At 37.4% G+C, this 24,136-nt stretch overlaps 7 protein-coding genes across 9 annotated transcripts in view; 3 read left to right on the top strand and 4 right to left on the bottom strand.

Moving 5' to 3' along the window:
- Positions 1–2,424, top strand: part of LOC104751393 (sugar transporter ERD6-like 6) — a 4,424-nt gene extending 2,000 nt beyond the window's left edge. The window contains exons 7-17 of the mRNA XM_010473326.2: positions 301–376; positions 467–531; positions 628–720; positions 802–882; positions 986–1,070; positions 1,153–1,262; positions 1,362–1,421; positions 1,517–1,582; positions 1,667–1,726; positions 1,834–1,948; positions 2,053–2,424. Coding sequence (XP_010471628.1) covers positions 301–376; positions 467–531; positions 628–720; positions 802–882; positions 986–1,070; positions 1,153–1,262; positions 1,362–1,421; positions 1,517–1,582; positions 1,667–1,726; positions 1,834–1,948; positions 2,053–2,165 — 924 coding nt within the window. The 3' untranslated portion in view covers positions 2,166–2,424. The remainder of the gene's footprint in view (positions 1–300; positions 377–466; positions 532–627; positions 721–801; positions 883–985; positions 1,071–1,152; positions 1,263–1,361; positions 1,422–1,516; positions 1,583–1,666; positions 1,727–1,833; positions 1,949–2,052) is intronic.
- On the bottom strand, positions 2,780–8,350 carry LOC104751392 (5'-nucleotidase domain-containing protein 4). Of its 2 annotated transcripts, none has more exons than XM_010473324.2 (16): positions 7,937–8,350; positions 6,744–7,063; positions 6,588–6,665; positions 6,300–6,520; positions 5,974–6,066; positions 5,765–5,848; positions 5,319–5,435; positions 5,041–5,146; positions 4,840–4,956; positions 4,623–4,680; positions 4,277–4,353; positions 3,771–3,841; positions 3,586–3,646; positions 3,438–3,497; positions 3,270–3,332; positions 2,780–3,175 (listed from the first exon to the last, which is right to left on the bottom strand). In XM_010473324.2, exons 1-16 carry the CDS (start codon positions 8,199–8,201, stop codon positions 3,053–3,055), a joined length of 1,914 nt encoding a protein of 637 aa, XP_010471626.1. In that variant the 5' UTR covers positions 8,202–8,350; the 3' UTR covers positions 2,780–3,052. The 2 variants fall into 2 exon arrangements, with proteins under 2 accessions (XP_010471626.1, XP_010471627.1); XM_010473325.2 differs by lacking the exon at positions 7,937–8,350 and adding an exon at positions 7,464–7,611.
- LOC104751391 (S-adenosyl-L-methionine-dependent tRNA 4-demethylwyosine synthase-like) lies at positions 8,450–11,553 on the top strand. Its single transcript, XM_010473322.2, has 8 exons — positions 8,450–9,457; positions 9,549–9,664; positions 9,766–9,941; positions 10,139–10,329; positions 10,430–10,516; positions 10,610–10,767; positions 10,855–11,065; positions 11,161–11,553. Exons 1-8 carry the CDS (start codon positions 8,600–8,602, stop codon positions 11,314–11,316), a joined length of 1,953 nt encoding a protein of 650 aa, XP_010471624.1. The 5' UTR covers positions 8,450–8,599; the 3' UTR covers positions 11,317–11,553.
- LOC104751390 (uncharacterized protein DDB_G0286299-like) lies at positions 12,011–12,712 on the bottom strand. Its single transcript, XM_010473321.1, has one exon. It carries the CDS (start codon positions 12,634–12,636, stop codon positions 12,232–12,234), a length of 405 nt encoding a protein of 134 aa, XP_010471623.1. The 5' UTR covers positions 12,637–12,712; the 3' UTR covers positions 12,011–12,231.
- LOC104751388 (uncharacterized protein At1g01500-like) lies at positions 13,881–16,917 on the top strand. 2 transcript variants are annotated; one of them, XM_010473319.2, is made up of 3 exons: positions 13,881–14,323; positions 14,709–15,546; positions 16,453–16,917. In XM_010473319.2, the coding sequence occupies exons 2-3, from the start codon at positions 14,806–14,808 to the stop codon at positions 16,681–16,683; spliced, it is 972 nt and encodes a 323-aa protein (XP_010471621.1). In that variant the 5' UTR covers positions 13,881–14,323; positions 14,709–14,805; the 3' UTR covers positions 16,684–16,917. The 2 variants fall into 2 exon arrangements, with proteins under 2 accessions (XP_010471621.1, XP_010471622.1); XM_010473320.2 differs by lacking the exon at positions 13,881–14,323 and adding an exon at positions 14,350–14,547.
- On the bottom strand, positions 16,956–19,134 carry LOC104751387 (random slug protein 5). Its single transcript, XM_010473318.2, has 6 exons — positions 18,974–19,134; positions 18,364–18,444; positions 18,095–18,271; positions 17,906–18,004; positions 17,563–17,808; positions 16,956–17,424 (listed from the first exon to the last, which is right to left on the bottom strand). The coding sequence occupies exons 2-6, from the start codon at positions 18,430–18,432 to the stop codon at positions 17,125–17,127; spliced, it is 891 nt and encodes a 296-aa protein (XP_010471620.1). The 5' UTR covers positions 18,433–18,444; positions 18,974–19,134; the 3' UTR covers positions 16,956–17,124.
- LOC104751386 lies at positions 21,230–23,397 on the bottom strand. The gene is made up of 3 exons (XM_010473317.1): positions 22,911–23,397; positions 22,012–22,368; positions 21,230–21,873 (listed from the first exon to the last, which is right to left on the bottom strand). Exons 1-3 carry the CDS (start codon positions 23,253–23,255, stop codon positions 21,388–21,390), a joined length of 1,188 nt encoding a protein of 395 aa, XP_010471619.1. The 5' UTR covers positions 23,256–23,397; the 3' UTR covers positions 21,230–21,387.

Genomic DNA, 24,136 nt, shown 5'->3' with positions numbered 1-24,136 from the left:
TAGGATACTTCTTTTCTTTACATGGGAAGACTTTTAGAAGGCTTTGGCGTTGGAATCATCTCTTACACTGTAATTTTGAACTCAGCTGGTTGTTTGCTTATGGATTAACACGTTCCTGTATATTTACGCAACTCGGTTTGTGGTTTCAGGTACCTGTATATATCGCTGAGATAGCTCCACAGAACATGAGAGGAGGGTTGGGTTCTGTTAACCAGGTTTGACATGTTTAGCTGACTAATTCTTTCTATTCATTTTATGAACCGACTCATTTGTGCTAACAGTAAATGGATTTTTCTGTAGCTTTCTGTGACAATTGGAATAATGTTAGCCTATTTACTTGGCCTCTTTGTTCCATGGAGAATTCTTGCAGTTTTGGGTAAATCTCATTATACGAAGCCTGAGATTTGATTATGATTTATCTGTACTCTTCTAATCAGTTTTGTGTGTTGTATTTGTTTCTTTGTAGGGATATTACCGTGCACTGTACTGATACCAGGTCTCTTTTTCATCCCTGAATCCCCTCGCTGGCTGGTACGACTTACAATATTTGCCTTATTTTTCTTAATTTTAGTGGCATATTTTTGGCTAAACCACTCTTATGGGATGCTTTATTTCGTTAAAATGTAGGCAAAAATGGGTATGACAGATGATTTTGAAACTTCATTACAAGTTCTTCGAGGATTCGAGACTGATATAACCGTTGAGGTTAATGAAATCAAGGTAATATTGCCACTGAAATTGTTTCCTCTCAAAGTGTACATGTTCAAACGCTTATTTTTCATCTCTTCTGCAAATTTGCAGAGATCTGTGGCGTCATCTACAAAGCGAAATACAGTTCGGTTTGTGGATCTCAAGCGCAGGAGATATTATTTCCCACTTTTGGTACAAACATTAACTTATCTTTCCCTTGGAATATACTTTGTCTACCATAAGAAACATTATTTTAAAACTCCATTTTGTGTGTGTGTGTGTGTGTGTTTAACAGGTTGGTATAGGGTTGCTTGTACTTCAACAACTCGGTGGAATTAATGGTGTCCTATTCTATTCCAGTACAATATTTGAATCTGCAGGTAGAGCCGTGCTCTAAGAACACCTTATGCTTCTCAAATCATATTATTACTTAGTTTAACAATTTTGTGTTTTCATTTTCAGGAGTTACATCGAGTAATGCAGCAACATTTGGGGTCGGTGCTATCCAGGTAGTGGCGACTGCAATATCAACATGGTTGGTGGACAAAGCAGGTCGTCGGCTTCTGCTTACCGTGAGTATTAATTCATTAGTTTCATATCTCTCTAGAGAACATTTTAAGCCATATCCAAGATTAAGTGATGAATTAATGCAAATGGAAAATGTTTTCTAGATCTCATCGATTGGGATGACGATTAGCCTTGCAATTGTTGCAGCTGCTTTCTACGCAAAGGTACCTTTTTAAGTCATTAACTTTCGTAAACATCATTTCATATCCTGCAACAAACCCGAAGTTCGAATTTTTAAGTTTTACATCTCTTGTTTTAGGAATTTGTGTCTCCTGATTCAGACATGTACAGTTGGCTGAGCATCCTGTCAGTAGTTGGAGTCGTGGTAAGTTAGTTGGTTATATATATAGTGAAACGTTCTTGATGCAATAAGCGATTATTTGCACCTTAACTCTGCTGATCATTACAGGCAATGGTAGTTGCTTTCTCATTGGGAATGGGACCAATTCCGTGGCTTATTATGTCTGAGGTAACGAGTTGGTTAGAAGTTGGACCAAGTGTTGTCAAAACCGAAAAGTGAAAAAGTTACTAAACTCTAACCTTTTTTGCTGGCTTTGTTTGTTGTTTGATTAACAGATCCTTCCTGTAAACATAAAGGGTTTAGCTGGAAGTATTGCAACTCTAGCCAATTGGTTCTTTTCTTGGTTGATTACCATGACTGCAAACTTGCTCTTAGCCTGGAGCAGTGGAGGTTTCTCCATCCACCTTTTTCTTTTACTTCCCCTTTTCTCTTTCTCTCATATGATTAGGGACTGTAGAGCATTTTTGATGGATCTTTTCGGTTATTTGGGACAGGAACTTTCACTCTCTACGGGTTGGTTTGTGCATTCACAGTGGTGTTCGTGACTCTATGGGTTCCTGAGACCAAAGGCAAAACGCTTGAAGAACTTCAAGCCTTGTTCAGATAGGCAAATTCAAACAAGTTATTCTTTGTCTCCCTCCTTCTCTGTTTTGGTCAAGAACAAGAAACAAAGAAAATGTCGAGATTCTCCGGCTGTATTTATTGGGCTGAGGACGTTTCTGAGATTTGTTTGTTTGTTGTGTGTCAATAATCCACATTACCTTCTATCACATGTATATCAAACACACCCTTCAAGTATTTGTAATTTTGTTGAACTCTTCTCACAGAGTAAAGACTGCAATCAGAGAGAATTCTACTTAACAGCAGAGGAAGAAGATACGTTAAAACTTAGCTGTATACAACTTTATACCCAAAAGCATCTGAATCGGTACCACTAACATTACTTTTTTCTTTTTCCCTTCACCCCCAACAAAACAAATTATTGAGTGAAAGCACTTACTAAAAATTTAAGACTAAAACGTCATATACGATACGGTATAATAATGACTCACTGACACGATTTGTTGGTGGAAATTAATGTTTAAACAGTTTAATGCAAATACTTTCGTTACCACCTAAAACGAGAAGAAGAAAAAAAAAATGATAGACGACAATGAAAACCAATAAAAAGCAAAACCACTGGCAAGAAATCGCTAGCCAGCAATAATTGAGGTGTAAATATGGAACGAAATAGAGATTTGGTCCATTTATGATCAATAGGAAGTTTTGAAAACACTAAAATGCCTCTAACAAATATCCGACCATTCAATACAAAACTCCAAAAGAGTTTATCTCCAATAGAAAACATGTCCTTAGATTCACAAGCTTGTACCAAGTGAAATTGAAATGAAAATAGGCAAGCGAGACTAAGAATGTTTATAGACACTAAGAATCAGCACCAAACCAGACCATTACTTGATTTACTCTCACTGCTATAGAGGGCATTGGGATGAATCATAGAGGAAGAAGGTGAAATTCATGGGACATGAAGTCTTCACTGGGTCTGTAATACTTGTCTGGTGAGTACAAGCGCAGGTTTGAGACTTGGCTTGTGTACAGACATGCAAATCTCTCCACCTGATTCGAAGAGAATGTGGTTTTGAAAATCAATACCTCACAAATGCAAAACACAAACCTCCACATAAGAAAGCAATTTATAAACCTTAATTACCTGATGAGCAAATCGAGAACTCTGGTAGCCGGTTTTCATCAGTTGCCCCCAGACCTTGTGAAACTGCAATTTCCAAAACCCATACTAACATGAGAAGTCGTAACAGATTGTGTAACTGAAACAAGCTGTTACACCAATACACACTCGGATTAATGAGGCTACATTTACCTTTTGGTGAGAGTCTCTTTGAGCTTGTTGGTGACTCAGTCGTACTTGATCTCTTTTAGACTGTTGAATTCCAAAAAAACAAGTTTGTGGACTAAGAATCACTCATCCAACTGTTAAAGATCCAGGACTTATACAAATTCTATCTTACCTCCAAGTCCTTGAGCGCTGATAACATTTCCTGCTTATCATTCTCGTTGATATCGTCACACCTGAATGATAGAATTGGTTACGCAGATAAGTTTTGTGTTTAATTACTTTAACTATTAAGAATTATAATATATGTAATGTAACACAGCTTTCTTTGGACCAAGACCTAATTTAAAAAGCACTCACTTCAGGGACCAATTCAAGTGATGAATTGTGTCTTCAACCGAATCACGCTCATTTCTCATCAAAATAAGTTCCTGCAGACCAAAATATCTAAGAATTAAAGTGGACGAGACAAAAGAAAACATACTGAATTGAGAGCTTAATGTAAACTGACAGATATTAGGATCATTAGCAGTTTTTGATCCAATTTCGTCAAGGAAAATCCGAAGACTTGCCCCACATACAGAATTACAGATGTCAATGGAACTTCAAAAATGCATGAAGCAGCTTTTCAACTAAGAAATATTCAGTCTATGACACAACATTGAACCCAAACCAATGATACACCAGCAGTATATGATAGATGATGTTGAGGCAAAGGAACACAAATATGGAAGACCTTGGTGTTTCATAAATGAATTGATCATTCAGTTTAATAAAAAAAGACTCCTACAACCTTGATTTTCACAAATTGATAGACCTCTTAGAATAATAACAGATATAAAGAGACTAAGAGAGTATTCAATCACCTTACGCATATTCCTCAGTTCCCATAAAAGTTCAACCTCTTTTTCTAGTTCTGGAACTACAAGCATAGTTCTCCAGCCTGAAGAAATGAAGAAAATCAAGATGCAAGAAACTGGCGCGAACAAAGTGCACTTTTTAACAGTTTTTCTTATAGCTATCTTCATCAACATGCAACTGCTACTGGCTTACTTACATACTAAGCTCGTCAGTCACAAGTTCAATTATAGCATACCATAAATTTATTCTCAGAATCCATACATAGTTCAGTTAGACCCATGAAAGATTTGTTCAAGTTACTTCACAAAACAAAACATAAGAAAAGTCTATAACTGGACAAAAAGACCTTACCAAGTATTTTTTTGCTACGCAGGATATCACCGTATATATGATCACCAACATAAAGTACCTAATAAATGGAATAGCTGAATAAGTGACAAATGATGCATGGCACAGTACATCAGTCATACATTACTATAGGTTCTAAGATCTGTCATTTCATAATACACTGATACTTCTAATCAAGAGCAAGCAAATCTTTCTTTGAGAAGTAGCTAGTGCGCACAACCTGTGAACTTGACTCAATGGAGAGCAAACTGTGAAGATGCCCAACATTTCCACCTTGAAAAACTCGACAACCTTTATCTTTACTCTTCAGTAAAATTTTTGGTGAAGGATCTCCCACCTTTCAACAGATTCACAAGGATCATTTAAATAAGCTGAGCAAGTGAAAGACTGTGAATGACTATCCCAATTCATTAAATCAAACCTGAGCCATAGGTGTTCCATTATCAGTATTACTAAGCATTCCAGACTGAGGTTCCACCTCAAAAAGGTTAGCACGGCTCTCTTCATGGAAGAAACCCGGTTTTGCACTTCACGAAAAAGTATCCAATTCAGAATTCAGATAGCAAACAAATGAAATGAGATAAGAATATTTCCAGTAACAAAATACATCAACCAATTCCTAACCAACAACAACGATTTTGATCACAAAAGTTTTTTTTTTAGAGCATTAAGTTAAAGAGACTTGGTAAAGAAAAAGACCTGCCAGTGATCACAACATCAAAATACTGGAGCCAATCAAAGTTGCATGTATGGGGACCATGTACTGTGCGCCCTCCACAAAGAAAATTCATCACAATATTTGTGTAGTCCCACAAACTGCAAGAATGTTAATTCGAAAATATGTCTCTCAGCAATATGAAAGTAAATTGATTGTTTAGGAACATGTGGGAACAAATCACCAATGTTAACGTTTGTTTCTGAGCAACAGGATACTCAGAAATGTTTTTTTTCGTATCTTCCTTAGTTCCAAATTTCAATTACAAGGGTAGGAAACAGGTTACAATGGTTGAAGTTAATTAAGTCATATTTATTTAAAATTCTTAAATCTGAATCTAACTGAACAGCTACAAAAGCAATATTTGCATAAAATAACTGAAGGGGGAAACTTTGAAAGTTTGACGTTTGTAGAATATTGTCAGCATTACCTATTGGTCACCAAGAATGTAGAACGTCCAGAATCTCTAATCATTTTTATTAGGGGTACGATCGTGGTATCCTCATTGATGTACCTGATAAATTAGCAAGTTAAGAAAAATATTATGAAAAACGAGAAAATAATTTTCCAATGGAGAGGAATGGCAGTCGTGCTTATACAACTTAAAAAAGACAGTGATGAACATACCATCAGCCTTACCTATTAGGTTCTTTTGCTACCATCTGCTTTAAAGTTCCATCACGGTGGCACAAATCAACAGCAGCACGAACATCTTTATACATCCGAGCATAACTAAAAGAATATCATTGGAGGAGGAAATAAATTCACGAGAAAAATTCAAGCAATATGATAAGCTAACAGATTCTCAACCATAAGTCCATAAGCATAAAATTTAAAGGAAACAATTCATACAAAGTACAAGTTACAGAGTCTCAGTTAACAGATAACCATTAGCAAAACATAAACTGTCCTAAAGGCTACAAAAGAATTTGACAAATGTAATAAAATATGGGAAGTTGTCTTACTCCACGTCCTTGGGAATTTTTTCTGGGTTATAATCTTTAAAATCTACGAGTTGCGCAAACAGATAGGCTTCGGCCAATGAAAAGAGAGTATCTATGAGAGCGTAGTCGGGTTCATCAAAAGAATCTCGTACTAGGCTACTTCCGTAGATGTCAACTTTGGCTTCCTTAGAGAGCTCCCTAAACCCATGATAAGCTACTTTCACATATTTATGGCGGTCCATCTGCATGATCAACAGTCAATTAGAAAGATGCAACAATTATTATGAGAGTCAGTTACAAGGTAATCACCTTTAAGATGTTTCCCCTCTTTTTGTCTAGCACCAAGCCTCTAACCATGTAATTCCAATCAAATGTCCACTCTAGCAGCTACCACACCAAGTATAACACTATTAGCCAAACTTTTCTGCTGGTCACAACTTTAAAACAAGAAAGTGGTATACTAACCTCATTTGGATACCCCAAATCATATACCAATTTCCTGACGGTTCCATCATAAGCAAGGGACTCGAAAGTTTCAGACTTGTATTGGGCAAGAGTGTAGTCCATATCAAACCCTACAGCAATGATATTTTTCATATTCAACGATCTGTTGCAGAAAATTTGTTTGCTCATATCGATTTTGTTTCCTCCTCCCGGGGAGGACCATTTATGGGGAACGTCAGACCCATCCCTGGAACCCACAGTGTGAAACTGCAACGCATTGTCACTGAGAGCACCCGGTTTCTGTTCTTCCATCGAACTCTTAGAACACAGCTGGCTTGTCCCTGAGAGTTTATCAATTAAAGTAAACATCATATTTTTTTCCTTTCCTTCAAATGATGGATGATATAGATAGCATGTACGCAACAGTGAACACACAATACAATTAGCGTAGAGAATTGTACAAGCTTTATCAAGCAAATTGAAAATAGGAATATCAAATTCCGAAAGAAGCAACTGGTTAGTCAGAATCCACCAAGGCTAAAAATAGATATACACAGAAGAAGATGATGACACGTTTTTCTACGAGTGGATAAGTGATTTGGAATTAGTCAACACGAGTCATACAACCCTTAAAGCTGCTTAGCTGATCAACATGAATGATCCCACTAGCTCACCAACAGAAAAAAAACAAACCCCCTAAGAATATATATACAAGAATACCTAAACATATCTTCATCTTACCTCGATCAAAAGACCAAAGCAGTGCACCACGTTAAAATCCTGATCCTAAAGTTTCTTCCCAAGGTATGCCCCAGGCAAGACCTAGAAATTGCAACTTCCACGATTAAAGATACCTACTAATTACTAGCACACCTTACTTGTCGTTCTACGATTCTTTCACTAATAAACAAACTCTGATTTCCCAAAAACTAAGCTACTACCAGAATCAGCTATATGGAACAAAACTAAGTTAACCAACCAAGTGGAGGAATCTACAAAACGAAAATAGAAGTGTTTCTTTCTGATACACTAAAATTCATAGCAAGATAGTGAAATCAGTCATAGCGACGTCATTTAACATGCGATTAAGACGGTTAGCCTACCACGAAAACAAACAAACGTACACGAAACGGTTTACATCAAGGGACCACGGATGATGAACAAACAAACAAAAAAAAAAAGCAAAACGATGTAGTAGAAGGAGGAAGACGAACCAGTGGTGTGGAGAGATTCTCTTCGAGTAGGGAATTTTGCGGGGAAATGATGGAAACGGAAGCGAGGAGATAAGGTAGAGATACAGAGAGAAAGGGGAAGTGAGAGTTGGCGTTTAGAGAGACGCATGGTGGTTGTGCTAGTGAAGCTATTAAATAGGAGGAGGCATTGAGAATCGAATTCTGGAGAAAGAATAATAGGAAAACAACCACTACTTGGGAATGCCGTCGAAAAAGTTGGATTCGAACTTAAACACCACTCCGACATTTACTACCGGTAATTCGCCGGCGAATATTCCCTCCGTTTTAATTGCATTTACTTTTATTTATATCTTTTCTCCTCTCTCTCTCTCTCACTCGCCGGACCTAGGGAGGGAAACGAGGCGTTGCCGAAGAAGAAGAAGAAGAGATCCCCAAAGAAGATTGCCACGTAGCGGTGGCTTATTAATAAATGCGTGTGGTTGTAGCTGTTTAGGGCTTTTTTATTTTGATGGGCTTTTTAACCTAATTTTAATGGGCCTAAAATTCAAGCCCAGCTATTAAACCTTACACTTCTACTGCTCTCTTTCCGTCTTCCCCATTTCTCAGCTCTTTCTCTCTCACATTAACCGATCTTGGTTCGCGTGAACATTACGCGCCGCCGTAATCTTCTTCTAGTCGTCAGTCATGTCTGCGACTTCGTCCTTGCGTGCTCGGCTAGCTTTCGTTGCTCTACTCTCGGCGACGACTTTTTACTGTATCCACAAATATCGCCGCTTGAAGCGTCTCAAAAACCTCTCCTTAAACCCTAGCTCTACTACTTCGAAACCCACTACAAGAGGAAAGATCTTCTTCATCTCCCAAACTGGTACAGCTAAAGCGTTAGCTCAACGGCTTCACGAGCTCTGCGCATCTAATGACATGGCATTTGATCTCATCGATCCACGGGGCTACGAGCCTGAAGATCTCCCCAAAGAAACCCTAGTTATATTCGTCGCGTCGACTTGGGACGGTGGTATGCCGCCTAAGAACGGGGAGTTTCTCGTCAACTGGCTTGGCGAGAGCGCCGAGGATTTCAGAGTTGGCTCGCTTCTTCTCTCCGATTGCAAATTCGGCGTATTCGGTGTCGGTAGCCGTGCGTATGGTAAATCTTATAACGCTGTGGCAAAGGAATTGTCGAGTCAGATGACAGGATTGGGTGGACTCGAGATGATTCCGGTGGGAGAAGGTGACGTTGATGACGGAGAATTAGACAAATCATTTCAAGAATGGTGTGATGGAGTTATCAGGGTTCTGAAAGGAGGTTCTGCTCAAGAAACAAATGGGGTTTCGCAGCAGATTGATGCTGTTGAGAATGATCTTGAGTATTACGATTCAACAGATGATGAAGATGAAGACAATGATGGTGACGACGGAGGTCTTGTTGATCTTGAAGATATTGCTGGAAAAGCTCCTTCAAAGAGAAATGGCTTAGTTAAAGTGGCTAAAGTTGATGGAAAGAAAGAAATGGTGACCCCTGTGATTAGAGCAAGCTTAACGAAACAGGTACGTATTTGTGTTGGTGTTGTTTGAGCTTTGAAGCAGTGTTTACATTTTCTCTCATTTGCTTGAATGAACATGGCTTTTACACTTGCAGGGCTATAAAATCATCGGTTCGCATAGCGGGGTTAAAATATGTAGATGGACTAAGTCACAACTTAGAGGCAGGGGAGGTTGCTACAAGCACTCCTTTTATGGCATTGAGAGTCACAGGTTTAATTGAAACTTCTGCTATTTTCCCTCCTAGTCTTATGGTTTCTAGGTCGTGATTCTTATGATAGAATGTATGTTTTTATCATTTTCGAATAAGCTAGGTGCATGGAGACAACACCTAGTTTGGCTTGTGCAAACAAATGTGTCTTTTGTTGGAGGCATCACACTAATCCTGTGGGGAAGAGCTGGCAGTGGAAGATGGATGAGCCTTCAGTGATTGTGAAAGGTGCTCTAGATCTTCATACAAAGATGATTAAGCAAATGAAAGGAGTTCCAGGTTAGTTTATACCTCTCCATCTTTTGACGCTTATTAGCTATGATCCCAAAAGCTTGCTATGCAGATTGAGCATTGAGCTAAGGATGCGTTTTGGAAGTTAAATGTGCTCTGGGTCGTTAGTTTATTTGATTCATTTGTTTCCATTATTTATTTGAGTGTCAGTTGCTGATGTTTATGGTTTGACTATGTTCTTTTAGGTGTAACTCCGGAGAAATTACAAGAAGGTCTAAACCCAAGACATTGTGCGTTATCACTTGTTGGTGAGCCAATTATGTATCCGGAGATCAATGCCCTTGTAGATGAGCTACATGGAAGGCGCATTTCTACTTTTTTGGTTACTAATGCACAGTTCCCTGAAAAAATTCTGATGATGAAGCCTATCACGCAGGTATGTGGTGTCTCTTTTGTACATTTTTTTCCAGCTTTGAGCGCCCTTCATGCACTTAACTGATCCAAATTGCCTAATTCATTATCTTTGACATGTACAGTTGTACGTTAGTGTAGATGCTGCCACCAAAGAGAGCTTGAAAGCTATTGACAGGCCTCTCTTTGCGGACTTCTGGGAACGGTTTATTGTGAGTATTTTTACCAGCCTCCTTTAATGAACCTTTCAAATCAAATGTGAATTAAGGTAAAGGTATATAATATCTGCATCAATTGTTTTCCAGGACTCCTTGAAAGCTCTCCAGGAAAAGCAGCAGCGAACTGTATACCGTTTAACACTTGTCAAAGGATGGAACACAGAGGAGCTAGATGCTTATTTCAACCTTTTCAGCATTGGGAAACCTGATTTCATCGAGATCAAAGGCGTCACATATTGTGGATCGTGAGTGTGTTCTACTTGTTATCATCTCTCGTACTCTCATGTTACACACGTATCATACTTATGTAAATCTTCTGGAAACGAAAACAGATCTGCGACATCAAAGTTGACGATGGAGAATGTACCATGGCACGCAGACGTTAAAGCATTCTCAGAAGCGCTGTCTCTGAAGAGCAAAGGGGAGTACGAGGTTGCTTGCGAACACGCCCATTCTTGCTGTGTTCTTCTAGGGAGGACTGAAAAGTTCAAATTGAATGGAAAGTGGTTCACTTGGATTGACTATGAAAAGTTCCACGATCTGGTTAGTTAACAAACCCGAAATATGTTCATTTCAAAATCAAGTTTTCTTGTAATTGGTATGCTATATAACGAACACTATTGAATGAATTCGCGTAGGTGGCTTCTGGAGAACCGTTCACGAGCACAGACTATATGGCTGAAACACCATCATGGGCAGTTTATGGAGCAGAGGAAGGTGGGTTTGATCCAGAGCAGTTGCGTTACAAGAAGGAAAGGCATCACCATCCTAAACCACAGGCGGTTTTAGCTTAAGACTTTTAGTAAGCTAAGCTCTTTTGCTTTTTGTGTTTTTGTCGCCATCATACTAAACCACAGGCGAACTTAGCTTAAGACAGGAGTAAGCTAAAAGCTATTTTGTTAGCCATTTACAGCTTCTTCTTCTAGGTCTAATGCTTTTTGTTTTTTTGGTGTCATCTAACGTTGTTTAACTCGTGGAAAGACGTTAAACTTTTTGAAATCATATCACACTTTGACAAAAGTTTCAATGTTTTGTTATTTTGTAATCTGATAAGGTTTCAATGTTTTGGGAAATCTTTGAAGATGATTTCGCTCGTGAAAGCCAGACCCAATAATTGTCTTCTGTTAAAAATATAGTCAAAAATATAGTCAGTTTACTACTATCAACGTGGACTCGTCAGGTCTCTTTCTCTCCTCTGCTCTAGACGATTAATTTAGTTGGATAACTTTAATTTACAATTACATATGTTTGGTCAAAAACGTAGCTAGCGTTGCGATTTAAATAATAGACAGGTTCTTCTCACTAGCAATGCCAATATCCATTAGTTTCGTAACTTATCCGTTCACCATGTGCGTTGGTTACCTTTTATCATTTATCATATAAAAATTTGAAAGGGACGTAGGCATCCATCAACTACGCAATCAATAAATTAAACACAACCTACTACAACTATTAAAAAATAATAACCCTAATAACACAGCTTTCTCATGGAAACAATTAATTTTAGTTTATATCTTCTTGACGTACCAAAATTAATATACTCAGATCGACAAAATTAGGTTTTTGTTTTTTTTTTACTTCTATTATCCAAGAAAATTAGAAATCAATTGTCATCTCTTCCATGGTTATAATTAATTTATAGCTCAGCAGCAATAATCCAAAAAACACACACAGAAAAACAAAAACTCCATTGAAATGGTAATAAAAATTTACCAACTCTTAACCGGCGTGCTTTTCCTCCTCGACCGTCTAGACGACGGCTGTGGAACCACCACCTTTACAGTCGTCATCTCCGGCTTCTCCTCCTCCTCCTCTAATTCTTCATGTTTCAACTTTTGCTCTTCTTCCGCACTACTACTACTCCTAACTTTCTTCTTCTGCTTCTCTCTGTTAATAAGTACCTCAGCTTCTTCATCATCTTCTTCTTCGTCCTCATACTCCTCGTAATCCTCGTCTTCTTCGGATTCTTCTTTCTTGAAACCTTCAGGGTTCTCAAGATTCTTCCTTGGCCTTCCTCTTCGTCTCCTTGTCGTCTGAGACTCCGTGGGGGATGAAGCTTCAGCTACCGTCACTGACGACGGTTCCTTTGCTTTCTGAAACCTTCTCTTCCCCATCAGTTCACTTCTTTTTTTTTTTCTTTTTTCTTTCAACAGAATAATATTTTACTTGAACAGCTTGTTAGATTTTTTAATATCTCCAAGAAGAGCAATAAATTTTTCTTTTATGTTTACAGACAGAAACAAAACACAACAGTCTTTAAAATCAAAAAGCCGCCCACTCTTTGGTGTTTTAGATTAAAAAAAAAGCTAAAAAATATCAGAAGAAATAAAAAAGAGTAGATTTTATTTTTGTCCGTTGGTTATCTCTTCTATATTATCCACCAATATAATACATGAATGACATATATGTCCTTGAAATTAGGGTTCATGTATATATAGTCTACGACTCTCTACGTTCTATAGATATTATGTATAGAAGAAGTAAATGGGTGCAAATGGTTGCTAGAAGAGATTGAACAGAAAAAAAATTGTTCAACCAATTTGCATTAAAAAAGTGGAAGATGTTGCAAAAAACTATTTAACCAGTTCAACTTAAAAAATTAAAAAAATAAATTAATCCTACAACAAAAATCTTCAACTTATTAAAACACTATTTTGGAGATGAATGAATTGAATATTATTTGTTCAATCCATTTTTTCAATTTTATGCAACCACCAATATTTTCTTTTTTTTGTTTTACACTCTTTAAACAAGTATATATAACCGGAAGAAAAAATATATATATATATATACCAAAGCTTCCAAAGATTAACATTTAAATCTAGTGATTAGCAAAAAAATTCTTGCCACCTTAATTATCACACTACCCGGTAGCTAGCTACAATTTGTTTTGTGAGGTTTGAGTTCTTTAAAATAAAATAAAACTTTAATTTACAATAATCCCTAACCACATTCATTCATATATATGATGATAATTGGATATCTATAATCGATCATGTGAGAGGTTTCGAACCGTGACATTCTTTATAGTAAATACAACGAATGCGATAAAACTTAAAATCAAAAATTTAATATTTTAATGTATGACTCACGAGTACGTTAACCTAAAAACGGCACGACGTTCACTATACATTACGAAAGCTAAAGTAAACTGGCCCAAACATTTAAAAGACCCAACAATCTACCGTTTTAGAAAACCGAATTTAAAATGCGTGTCGTTTTACAAGAATACGACCGACGTGGTGTTGTTGTCTCGTAAACAGCGAATGAATGGTTTTGTTTGGTGGTAAAGGGATAAGATCACGTGATCGAGAGAAAGTCAGACTCCATCTATCTTCTTCTTCCTCTTCTTCCTCCTCCTCTTCCCGTCGTTGGATCTCTCTCTCTCTCTCTCTCTCTCTCTCTCTCTCTATCTCTCTCATCTCATTAAAAAGAAAAGACAATTCTATCGAGTTCCCAATTTCCCATCCATCACTCTTTTCTCTGATTCTCAGTATTATACAATTTTTTATTTTCCTTCTGTTTGTTTGTTCTTTTCGATAAAGACATAATTTTTTTTTTCTTTGGGTGGAAACATTATTTTGTGGGTACGTCGCCACGCGCTAGAGCTCGAAAAGCTATGATCTAGGGGAGGAAGGATCTTCACAAATCCTACTTGGCCACAAAAATTTTGCTATTTTTATTTTCTTAAAACAAAATTTCCTCCGTGATTATAATTTTGAGACAAGACAGGAAGATTAATATTAAGCACTAGTTTTGCAAAATTAAGTGTGGTTTTGTGGATGGTAACACATCTTCTGGGTGAGCCTTCCTCTTTCTCTCCTTTCTTTTCTCCGGATTTTTCTAGGTTTTCACTTATATTTCGTTTCTTTTAAATGTTGTTCCTTTTGTGATATTGAAACTTGAAAAATTACTTTTTTCTTCTTCTAATTAGAACATTTAGGATGTTTTTCTCAATAGAGATTTGTTTCTGCATCTGATGTTGTTATTTTGACCATATCTCTCTCTCTCTCTGTTTTTGGCAAGTGAGTACAAAGTTTCAATCTTTTTGACCTTTCTTCTCTTTGTTTGCTTCTTCTTTCTGTTTACCTTGAAATCTTCCATTTTGGGAAAGAATGATTCTTTTTTCCAATTTTGATTATTCTTTCCCCATTTGATTTCGTTTTGTGATTCTCGTTTTCTGCAGCAAATCACGTATTGCAAACCAAATCGACTGATGCAGATGTTTTCCGATTCAGTGAGAAATAAAGATTGATTCTTTGGGGTTCTTTTTTTTTTAAATCATGGTGGAGCCTTATGAGACACGTAACAACTCTGAAGCATCTCAGATGGTCAGATATCAGAGTTATAACCATCACAATTCAAGAATACCATCTTCGTCATCGTCGTTATCATTATCATTATCATCGCCATTGCTTGATTTGAGAGTGTTTTATGTCAGAATCAGCAATTTCAAGGTGGATGCTTCGACACCTGAGGTACTCACGATCACTCATATCCCACTGGATCTAGATTCAATCTTGGAGATTAACGGTGTTAGGATGAGCATGTACTCTGAAGGAGTCTCTTCTCAGCTAAGGAGAGATCGTGTTGATAAGAAATCTGAAGTAGCTACTTTTATCAGCACTGACAACATCAGGTTGTCTGGTAGTGTGAAGTTTGAGGTTTGTGATAAAGATGACCTGGTTTTATCTGGAACGCTTGAGATGTCCGGCAGTAATGGTTTCACTGGTGAATCTAAGCATAGCGCGAAGCGGTGGAACATGAACTGTGAAGCTGAGATCACTGCAGGGTCTGGTTTCTTGAAGGAGAAACATATTGGTGGTGGTTCGGATTTTTCATCTCCGTTGCCAACTATTGAAGTCTCTGTCACTGGTTGCTTCTCAGGAACACCCATCATCTTAACCAAGACTCTACAGCTTGGTTTCAGAAAGAAACACAGTAGAGTGACTGCATTAGATTCGATTCCCGAGTATGATACCGGTGAGCCTCATAAAGGCAACTCATCTGAGCTTGATTATCAGGTAACTTTGATTCTTATAATGCTTCCTAACAGTTTTCAAGATTACTACAATGCTTTCTAATAGTTTTCTGTTGATTTGTGTCCAACTTCAACACATTGAATGCTTTCCCTAGTATTTGAGTCTTCTTAGTCATGCTATCTATCATGAGCATTTTAAGATTTTCATGGTTTTGAGATTTCATAGTTTGAGACATGTTTCTTGGGTACTCTTAGGAAGATAATTCCTTTAGATATTGAAGTGGACCAACTTCGTTATAAATGATCAGTGAGGTATGGGACCTGCCACCTTTTACAAGTCATTAGATAGCTCTTTCCCTCTCTCTCTCTCTATCTCACTAGTTCACACACACTCTCTCCCATTTGCCTCTTGTCTTGTGATCTTAATATCTGAACTCTTATCCTCTTGTCTGCTACAGTTAGTTCGTTAAACCCATTGATTAAAATATCGTGGTTTTCAGATTGATTGAAATATCGTTTTAATTTTTGCATAGACTGATTCGGGAAACATGCTCTATTCCAGAGTCAAAGTCAGGATTAACTTATGCTTGGAGTTTTAATTTGAGGTTCTTGCAGTTGACATTGTTAAAACCTTTTGGAGATAGTACTTCATACTTACCGTTGATTGAGATCTTGTGTTTAACGATAGTGCAATGTTAACTTTGACTTGGAAGTTATGGAGGTGTAGACACCCACCCATATGAGATACATCTGAAAGAGTTTTTAAGATTGGAACAAAAATACCATCTGCCTTTGTTCTACAAGTGATTTTGACCATTGTAATCTTATTTGACCCGCTTTATGAATGTCTTTTACTTCATTTTCTTTTCAGACACGAACATGTTCTACATACATGGCTCTCTCTGTTCTTGAATTCTTTGTTTAAGGAGGAGAGTTTTTTTCTGTGCAGGTAACAGAATATGGAAGTTACAAACAAGAATATGAAGGAGAAGACGGCGACATGTATTGGAATAGAGAGTATGCAGATGGTGAAGATGGTGAGATGTCGTGGTTCAATGCTGGTGTGAGGGTTGGTGTGGGAATTGGTCTTGGTGTCTGTGTAGGTCTTGGCATTGGGGTTGGCCTTCTTGTGCGTACCTATCAATCAACCACCAGAAACTTCAGAAGGAGGATTATCTAGTTTCATTCAAATTGCCTCGAGCTTCTCCTACTCTCCCTCTAACTCCAGTCCTTACCACATCACTTTTGACTGCAGAACTTTAAGCTATATAGTCTATGCTAATACTGATGTGTAGTAAAATCTTTCTTCATGTGTATTTTTTTCTCTTTGTGCCTTGAAATTTTGAAAGAAATCATTCTCTTCTTGTGTTTGTTGAGTTTTCATACTGAAAGAACAAAGTTTTTTTGCTGGTAATGTGAATCCATTGTCTGCTTCATGTAAATAAACGCTTATGAGTGTAAAAGTTTTTGGATTCACATATAATCCCCCCTAGAGTTACTTATACAAATCCTTTTTATTTGATCAACGTCATGTTTAAATTTTACAACCTCTCTTCTTAGCATCAAGATCACCAATAATTAATTAGTCCCATCTGAAACAACATATTGCCTTCAAATCTGGTTAAGGGTTGGTTTGGTTTGGCTCAGGGGAAATCTCAGCTCCAGAAAACCCGTTGCTCGCATGCAGCTGGTTATTGTTACTGTGAACCAATCCCCAAAAGTTTGCAGTTTTAATATCGTCTTGGTTCATTTGCTTGGAGAATTCTTCATAGTTATACTGCAACAAAGCTTTCCCTCCAAATTCGGTTGGGAGGTTATCCTCGTCAAAAAATGAGCTCATAAGCTCCACGCTCTCCTGGTTCTTTGGGTAAACAAACTTCACCTTGACGAATGTCTTTGCATCAATAAAGTACTTCACAATCTGTGGAACAACATCAAAAAACAAAATGAAACCATCATAATCATTTCATGTGTGGAAGGAAGACCAAACATGCGCAAACTTGTCTCACTCAACCGATGTTTTGTCTAACTATGAGGTAGAAGCAGTGTTGTGTCTAACCTTCCAGAATGCCTCAAAGAGTCTTGGAGGATTATAGAGGAACGCTACAGCAAGTCTCTCAGGGTAGTGATTTTGCAGTATATTTATAGTTTCTCTTGCAGATTTAATAGGCACGCTGGTACTCATTGACCAGTTCGTGAAGTCAATAAGCCACGACATTTGTTCTTGATCCTCGGGCAGATTCAAAATAGCATTCTCAATGAGATACACAAGATGCTTCATCTGTTTGTCTAACGATTTCGTGTTCTGCAGAAGTTTTGAAATGAAAATGGATGGTTTTATCTAATGCCCTGAAGTGAAACACAGTCTAAAATATTAACTAAGAAGATAAAGCTTTAGAAACCTGCAAGCCAGGTCTCAGTATAAGAACAGTTCTTCCATGCCTGTCATGGAATCCAGCTTTGTAAACTTTACCCGTCTCACCTTCACCTGAAACTTCATCCTAGTACGAAAGCAAGTCTCAACAGGTAAGTTTTGGTAAGACTTCTCGAAAGGATTAAAAAGACTAATAATAACATTGATACTAACTTACCCATCGGATTTCCTCAGGTTTAAAGGTCGATCTCCATTTCAACGTCTCCTCAAGCATCTTCTTGGCTTTGCCTACGTTCCAGTTCCTAGCTTCCAGATATCTCTTCAGACACGCATCTGAACAATAGAGTGAAGTCCTTCCAGATAGCTCACCTAAGAGAGCTTTAAGCTCTTTGATCTGGATCATTAAGATCAGAATAAAATTACCCCTGAGAAATCAAATAGGTAACTAAGAGAACATCATCAAGCAAGGCCTGTAAAAGGTTTCACCTTTGCCTCTCTGAGAGCTCCCTCGTTATGTTCTTGCTCGGTTTGAGAAGAATTCTTCCAACGAAACATTTCGAATGGCAACTGAGTCCAATAAATCAAAATCTATTTAGTCAGTAAAAGTTACGAAAATGAAAAACCAGACATAGATCATTATTGCGTAAGTTAATACTAACGAAGGGAGTTAAATCCAAAGAGAAGCAACATGCAATCCAAAAAGGTTCATGTGGTGGTGATTGATCTGCATGTGACTGGAAATCACAGACAAAACATGACTCAAACTACCTAGTGCTCTAACTTCTAACGAAAGCCCTAAGAAACTCGAAATATGGAATCAAGTAAAGTTTCTCAATTCCCTAAAAGCAAAACAGATCGATCAAAAAAGATCTATCAACAAAGATTTGGATAGTTCGTTGTCCAAGATCCACCCAAATTCAGAACATTAGACAAAGAAGAAATTTCTGATGAGCTCGCTACGAAACCGAATAATAATTCAAGGGTCTCTATAATCCAATCTTAAAAACCAGAGAATTGATTCTAGAGAAAAGATATAATCCAATCTTAAGACCTGACATATCTATAAGATTCAGAAGCACCAAAACGGAGAGCGTACCTAAACGGAGAGCGTCCCTAAACAGAGAGAAAGAATGATTCTTTTTTTTTTTTGGCAGTGAGAGACAAGTCGTCGAGAGTCAGCTGAAGAAAGTTGTGTAACTGATAAAAAGAAAAATGGAGAAGTATAGAGGTGTGCGAGGAAGAAAAAATAAATGTAAAAAAAGACAATTCCACCAAACGCTTTACAGACAAGAAGACATCAATATAATAATATCTTTTTAGTAAACTAAACGGTACGGTACGGCACGTGAGATTCATTCACGTAAACCCTGATACGATGAAGACTGCCACGTGTCGAGTACACATAGGAGGCAGAATTCATCGGAGACCAAAGCCTCAATTAACATGTCTTTTTCGAAGGCCCAAACTAATACTACATGATACAATGTTATCCAACAAGCCTGAAGGATTCAAAAAAAAAGTATTTATTAACAGAAGGAAAGAAACTATATAAATTAAAATTTTATTTCATGTAAAGTAACAAAACTATTACATTCGAAACATTCAAACAGGAACAGCATCTGAAGCACATCAAAATGGAAACATTAAGAATCCGAATCCGAGACCGTTTTGTCTTAAAGCCTTCACGCAGGATCTTGGTAGAAATACCAAACAGTCTAGCAAGGTCGAACGCCTATTCCACTTGAAATTTCCAAGACGCATGATTTTAACAGGAGCTTCAGATTAACAACATGATTAAAAACAGAGATGGGTCTTGTGATAGTTCGCAATAAGCATAGATGATTATTCGATTCTTCAGACCAGATTCACCCGACAAGCTAAAACATCATTCAGAAATCAATTCCATTACTCTATAACAACAACACTCTGTTGGAACGACACACGCTCACAACTTCCACATACCTCCAACGTTCTACTAGTTTAAAATCCAAATCAAGTTTGTGTGTGCTAGGTTGAGATCTACTAATTACAGCTAAATTAACAAATATTTGTAAATCCAACCCACCAGATACAAGTATAGTATTTCAGATATCCAGAAATTTTCAAAGGAAAACATATGATGATGGATAGAGTAAGCTCAGAAAGGTTGCACAATCATTTCAAAGATTTATAAAATCTCATAAGTCCAGACATATATATATATAAGCAACTTCATCATCGCAACCCTAAACCATCTCTGTCAACATGTATAAATATTAAAATCAAAATAAAGATTAAAGATGGAACTCAGAGAAACTACAATTAGTAGCGATGGCAGACAATCTACACGGCATCAATTCAGACCGCCCGTCTGCTAATATCTCATCATCGATCTTTTTCAAAAAAACCTAAATACAATTGATTTGAAAACAACTAAAATTAAAGACTAATAATGATGGCATCAGATAATAAGCGGAGATGTTTTGTCAACACTGTTCATCAGTGGTTAAGCATAAAATAATCAATTCTTCATTTGCCATCAATCACAATAATTAAACCCTAATAATTAAATAGATTGAAAAAAACAAAGATATAGGTCGATTCATTTGACGCCAAAGCTGCAGAGATAGCAATGGGTTGGTAAGATAACCTAATCAATATCAGCATCTGTTCTAACTCCTCTTACCATACTTTTTTTTTGTGATTTTTACTCACTAAGCTAGAGGAGTGGGTTCATAAACACAGATGCTTTCAAAAAATCGAAAATTAAACTAAAAACAAAACAGAGATCAATAAACAACTAACAAGAACCAATCGATAAGATACCAGAAGCTAAGATGATAACTGCGGCGGAGGAATAGATCGATTGTTATTGCTTTGAGAATTTGAGAGAGTTGTCTCTTTAATTTATATAGCGGAGATGTTTTCGTTTTTTTCGGCAATCTAGGGTTTTGGTTTTATCGGGCTTACTACGAATATTGTCTTATTGGGCTGTTAAATTTGGGCCATTCTGGTATAGTCCAATGGTATGACAAGAAAACCGGGAAAATATTACCTAACTGAAAAAAATTACACAAGAAGAACTAATGAATAATATTGTTGAATGGTGCCAAAACATATCTCCTCCTGTTCTGACTATTCTCATCAAGTTTTGAAGTTGAGGCCCTGACTTGGGATTATACTGATGTACCATCGAGAGAATGAGGTCGCGGCTTCTGAGCTACACAAGTAAAGCCGCACACGCATTGGCATTATTAAGTTTGTTTCCTTCCTCCTATCATATTTACTTTGTTTTTTTTTTAATGTTGTATTCCAAAATTGGTAATTTGTCGAGGGAAAAAGATTGTGCCAGTGACCATTAAAATCATTTTTTTTTTTTTACTACGAAGATTATACATTTACACCCTCATGAGTCTCGAATCTCCCACGTCAAAGTTACATATTTACTCCTTTTGTCCCAAATCTGAGGTGTAGTATGTCATTAAGAAACCTATTAATTAACAAATAAATAAAAACATCTAAAAAAAGAGACTAATGATCATTGTTGATATCCGACGGTGGCAAAAAGCTCTCCAAACACAAGCCACAAATATTAAAATCCACCTCCTCGATCCGCCATTTCTCTTCTATTCGTCTCCGGTGGTTAACTGCTCCCCCGTAGCGATAAAGCGTTGTCACGGTTCGTCCACCGTGAGCTATGTTGACTGCGTCAACGAATATGTAATCGTCGATGATTGACTCCATGCTTGTCTCCCAGAAAACGCCGTCGTTTTTTCCTCTGCCGGATTTGACTCTCACGAGCTTTGTGTCACCGAACTTTACGAGTAGCCCCGTCCGTTGGCTGAAGTAACCCCACACCGTGTGGTGGATTACCTCCGTGTTCGGTGAGCACTGAGCCTTTAGAATATCTGCCGGCGTCTCTAGCTTTAGGACGAAACAGTCTTCGCCGTTAACGGATTGTTCACCGATGCACACGGCGTCTAAGAACAGACTCGCCGTGCATCTCGGGTCTAGTCCCTGTTCAAAGGTCAAAATGTTATATTCAGAGAACTTTGTACGTAACATACTTTGTATTTAATATGTTTTGGTTGATATTATGTATGTACGTAATGATCCAAATGCAATATATGTATAAGAGAGTTTGAGATGAGTTACCTGAAAAAAGCGGCGGAGAGGGCGAGGAGGGCCACGGTGAGCCTGAGAAGGTTGAGTGGAGGATTGGTTCCAAGCCACCTTGCCGTCACTACCGGCGCTAATCTTGAAACCGGAAACCACTAGCTCTAAGAACCAAAGATTTGGATTCTTCTGCCATAAAACAAAACCTCCAACCTCGAAACTGCCTTTTCCTAGCCGCACCGGCGCACTCGTTCCTTCGTCCTCTCCGGCAACCATCTCGGAGCCTTGCATTCTCACCTGCCCAACTGCGTACATGCTCTTCACTGCGTTCAAAGCTGCTGGACCTCCACACGCCGCCACATACTGTTGCACTATGTATTTAGCCGTAGACGCCTCCTTCAAATACATCATTACTATTAACATTCCACATAACATTTTGTACTTTCTAGTTAGAGAAAAAGGAAGTGACGAAGTGTGTTATATGATGTAAATTGAAAATTTAGTTTAATCGATTGTAAATCACTTTTTTCATACGAGAAAAATAAAAAAGAAGCTAATGAAAATCCCTACAAAACTTTTATCATCTTTGAAATATTTATCTCAAAACGAATTGAAGGTTAATAAAAGCTACACGTTTCATTTCTATACATTAACATAGTCTACTAATCGAAGAATTAAGTAGTTTTTTAAAACATTTTAATCTTTAAAAATAACCAACCACCTTTAAATGAGATTCGGATCATGACCTTATCACACGTTTGAAAATGTCTATTACACGAGTTTATATCGGTGATTTAAACGATATATAGCTTAGCACGAGTTTATATCGGTGATATATAGCTAATTAGCACCAAATATTTGTAATATAATCAAGAAGTAGAACTACGGGCGATAGAAATCAAAATACCAAAAATCAATAAAATTAAAGATATACGTACGATGGAAGTGTCATTAATGGGCCGGGAGAGACAGAACTCGAGTGGTACGTGAAAAGGAATAAGAGGACTTCCCACGATCTTCAACAACGCCACAAACTCGTTGTCTGATTTTGACTGCAAATGCATATTGACATTGCTCATCGACGACGAGGACGGCGGCGTTCTCATATCAGCCGCAACTGCGGTCACGACCGTGTGTGCTTTCATGAGAGCGTGCATATTCCTCCACCGCCCAGCCGCATTGCTTCCCATCTTCGCAAACATTTCTTCCGGCACCGGAACCTCTAACACCGTCTCTAACCCGTCTTCTCTGTCCAAATTCGGACAAAGCTTCCTCATTTTCATTTATAAAATATTTATAAGTTTTTTTTTTGTCAAGATGATCCGAGAGAAAGAGGGGATTAGGGTTTTCCTCTTTCTCCGAAATTTTATTATGGGAGAGAGATCAATAGATTTGAGAGGAGGATCATGAGGATTAACTAGGAAAAAAAACTATTCTTGATTTCTTTTTCTCAAATTTTCTGTTAGCCGGCTTTTATAACTAGGGTGCTCCTTGCTCGTAGCTATCGTGAGAACACGATTTCAGGAGGATCCATCTAATCTCTATCTCTCTGTGTATTTTTTTTTTTATACATATAATCGTATACTGATATCTGATGTGACATATGCACGAATTTACACTTAGATATTTCTACAAAACGTTGACAATAGATGTATATTAATTTGCATACGAATATTTGGATACGTTCCATTGTGATCGTGTACTACACACATACGTGGAAGACTTATACTTATAGTACTCGAGGAATCAGATCTAATATATACAATCGGAGTGGTTAGGTGGGAGACCAAATGTGTACCGAGCCTTTTCTTTATGCGTTATTAACTCTCTAGTTGTTAGTTATTCTATATTGTCATACATATTGTTATGTTTTTCTGATAAATTATAGAAGTTTGGATTTGTATAATGCTATAAATCAAAACATATATGGTATTATGTCATCATCTGAGTTACGTTCAAAGTTCTTGTTTGTTAATTCAGCCAACGTCTATATGAACCGGTTTATCTGAATCATGATTCTGTTGGTTAATGCTTCAAAATGGGTTGATACGTGAATCATAATTGTGTAAACATTAGAAGAAAAATATTTGTAAAATTGTAATTAGTAGCTAAATTTTTCTTTATGATCAAATGTAATTGAGTCCAGAGAAAGCTCACTGGAAAA

The sequence above is a fragment of the Camelina sativa genome, chromosome 16 (genome assembly GCF_000633955.1).
Source record: "Camelina sativa cultivar DH55 chromosome 16, Cs, whole genome shotgun sequence".
NCBI classification, from domain to species: domain Eukaryota; kingdom Viridiplantae; phylum Streptophyta; class Magnoliopsida; order Brassicales; family Brassicaceae; genus Camelina; species Camelina sativa.
Note: the sequence above shows the minus strand (reverse complement) of the source record. Positions and strands in the feature narration are given on the sequence as shown.

Bases quoted from the DNA above. Each gene is read 5' to 3' on its own strand.
- LOC104751392 (XM_010473324.2), bottom strand. From the start codon at position 8,201: ATGTCGGAGTGGTGTTTAAGTTCGAATCCAACTTTTTCGACGGCATTC. The intron at 3,842-4,276 runs GTGATTGAATAC...TTTGGTCTGCAG, and splicing joins AACTGAGGAATATGCGTAAG to GAACTTATTTTGATGAGAAA. The intron at 3,647-3,770 runs GTGAGTGCTTTT...TCTATCATTCAG, and splicing joins CACTTGAATTGGTCCCTGAA to GTGTGACGATATCAACGAGA.
- LOC104751387 (XM_010473318.2), bottom strand. From the start codon at position 18,432: ATGTTTCGTTGGAAGAATTCTTCTCAAACCGAGCAAGAACATAACGAG. The intron at 18,272-18,363 runs GTGAAACCTTTT...TTAATGATCCAG, and splicing joins GAGCTCTCAGAGAGGCAAAG to ATCAAAGAGCTTAAAGCTCT. The intron at 18,005-18,094 runs GTAAGTTAGTAT...CTTTCGTACTAG, and splicing joins AACCTGAGGAAATCCGATGG to GATGAAGTTTCAGGTGAAGG.
- LOC104751386 (XM_010473317.1), bottom strand. From the start codon at position 23,255: ATGAAAATGAGGAAGCTTTGTCCGAATTTGGACAGAGAAGACGGGTTA. The intron at 22,369-22,910 runs GTACGTATATCT...ATGTATTTGAAG, and splicing joins CCATTAATGACACTTCCATC to GAGGCGTCTACGGCTAAATA. The intron at 21,874-22,011 runs GTAACTCATCTC...ACCTTTGAACAG, and splicing joins CTCTCCGCCGCTTTTTTCAG to GGACTAGACCCGAGATGCAC.
- LOC104751390 (XM_010473321.1), bottom strand. From the start codon at position 12,636: ATGGGGAAGAGAAGGTTTCAGAAAGCAAAGGAACCGTCGTCAGTGACG.
- LOC104751388 (XM_010473319.2), top strand. From the start codon at position 14,806: ATGGTGGAGCCTTATGAGACACGTAACAACTCTGAAGCATCTCAGATG. The intron at 15,547-16,452 runs GTAACTTTGATT...TTTTCTGTGCAG, and splicing joins CATCTGAGCTTGATTATCAG to GTAACAGAATATGGAAGTTA.
- LOC104751391 (XM_010473322.2), top strand. From the start codon at position 8,600: ATGTCTGCGACTTCGTCCTTGCGTGCTCGGCTAGCTTTCGTTGCTCTA. The intron at 9,458-9,548 runs GTACGTATTTGT...TTACACTTGCAG, and splicing joins GAGCAAGCTTAACGAAACAG to GGCTATAAAATCATCGGTTC. The intron at 10,517-10,609 runs GTGAGTATTTTT...ATTGTTTTCCAG, and splicing joins ACTTCTGGGAACGGTTTATT to GACTCCTTGAAAGCTCTCCA.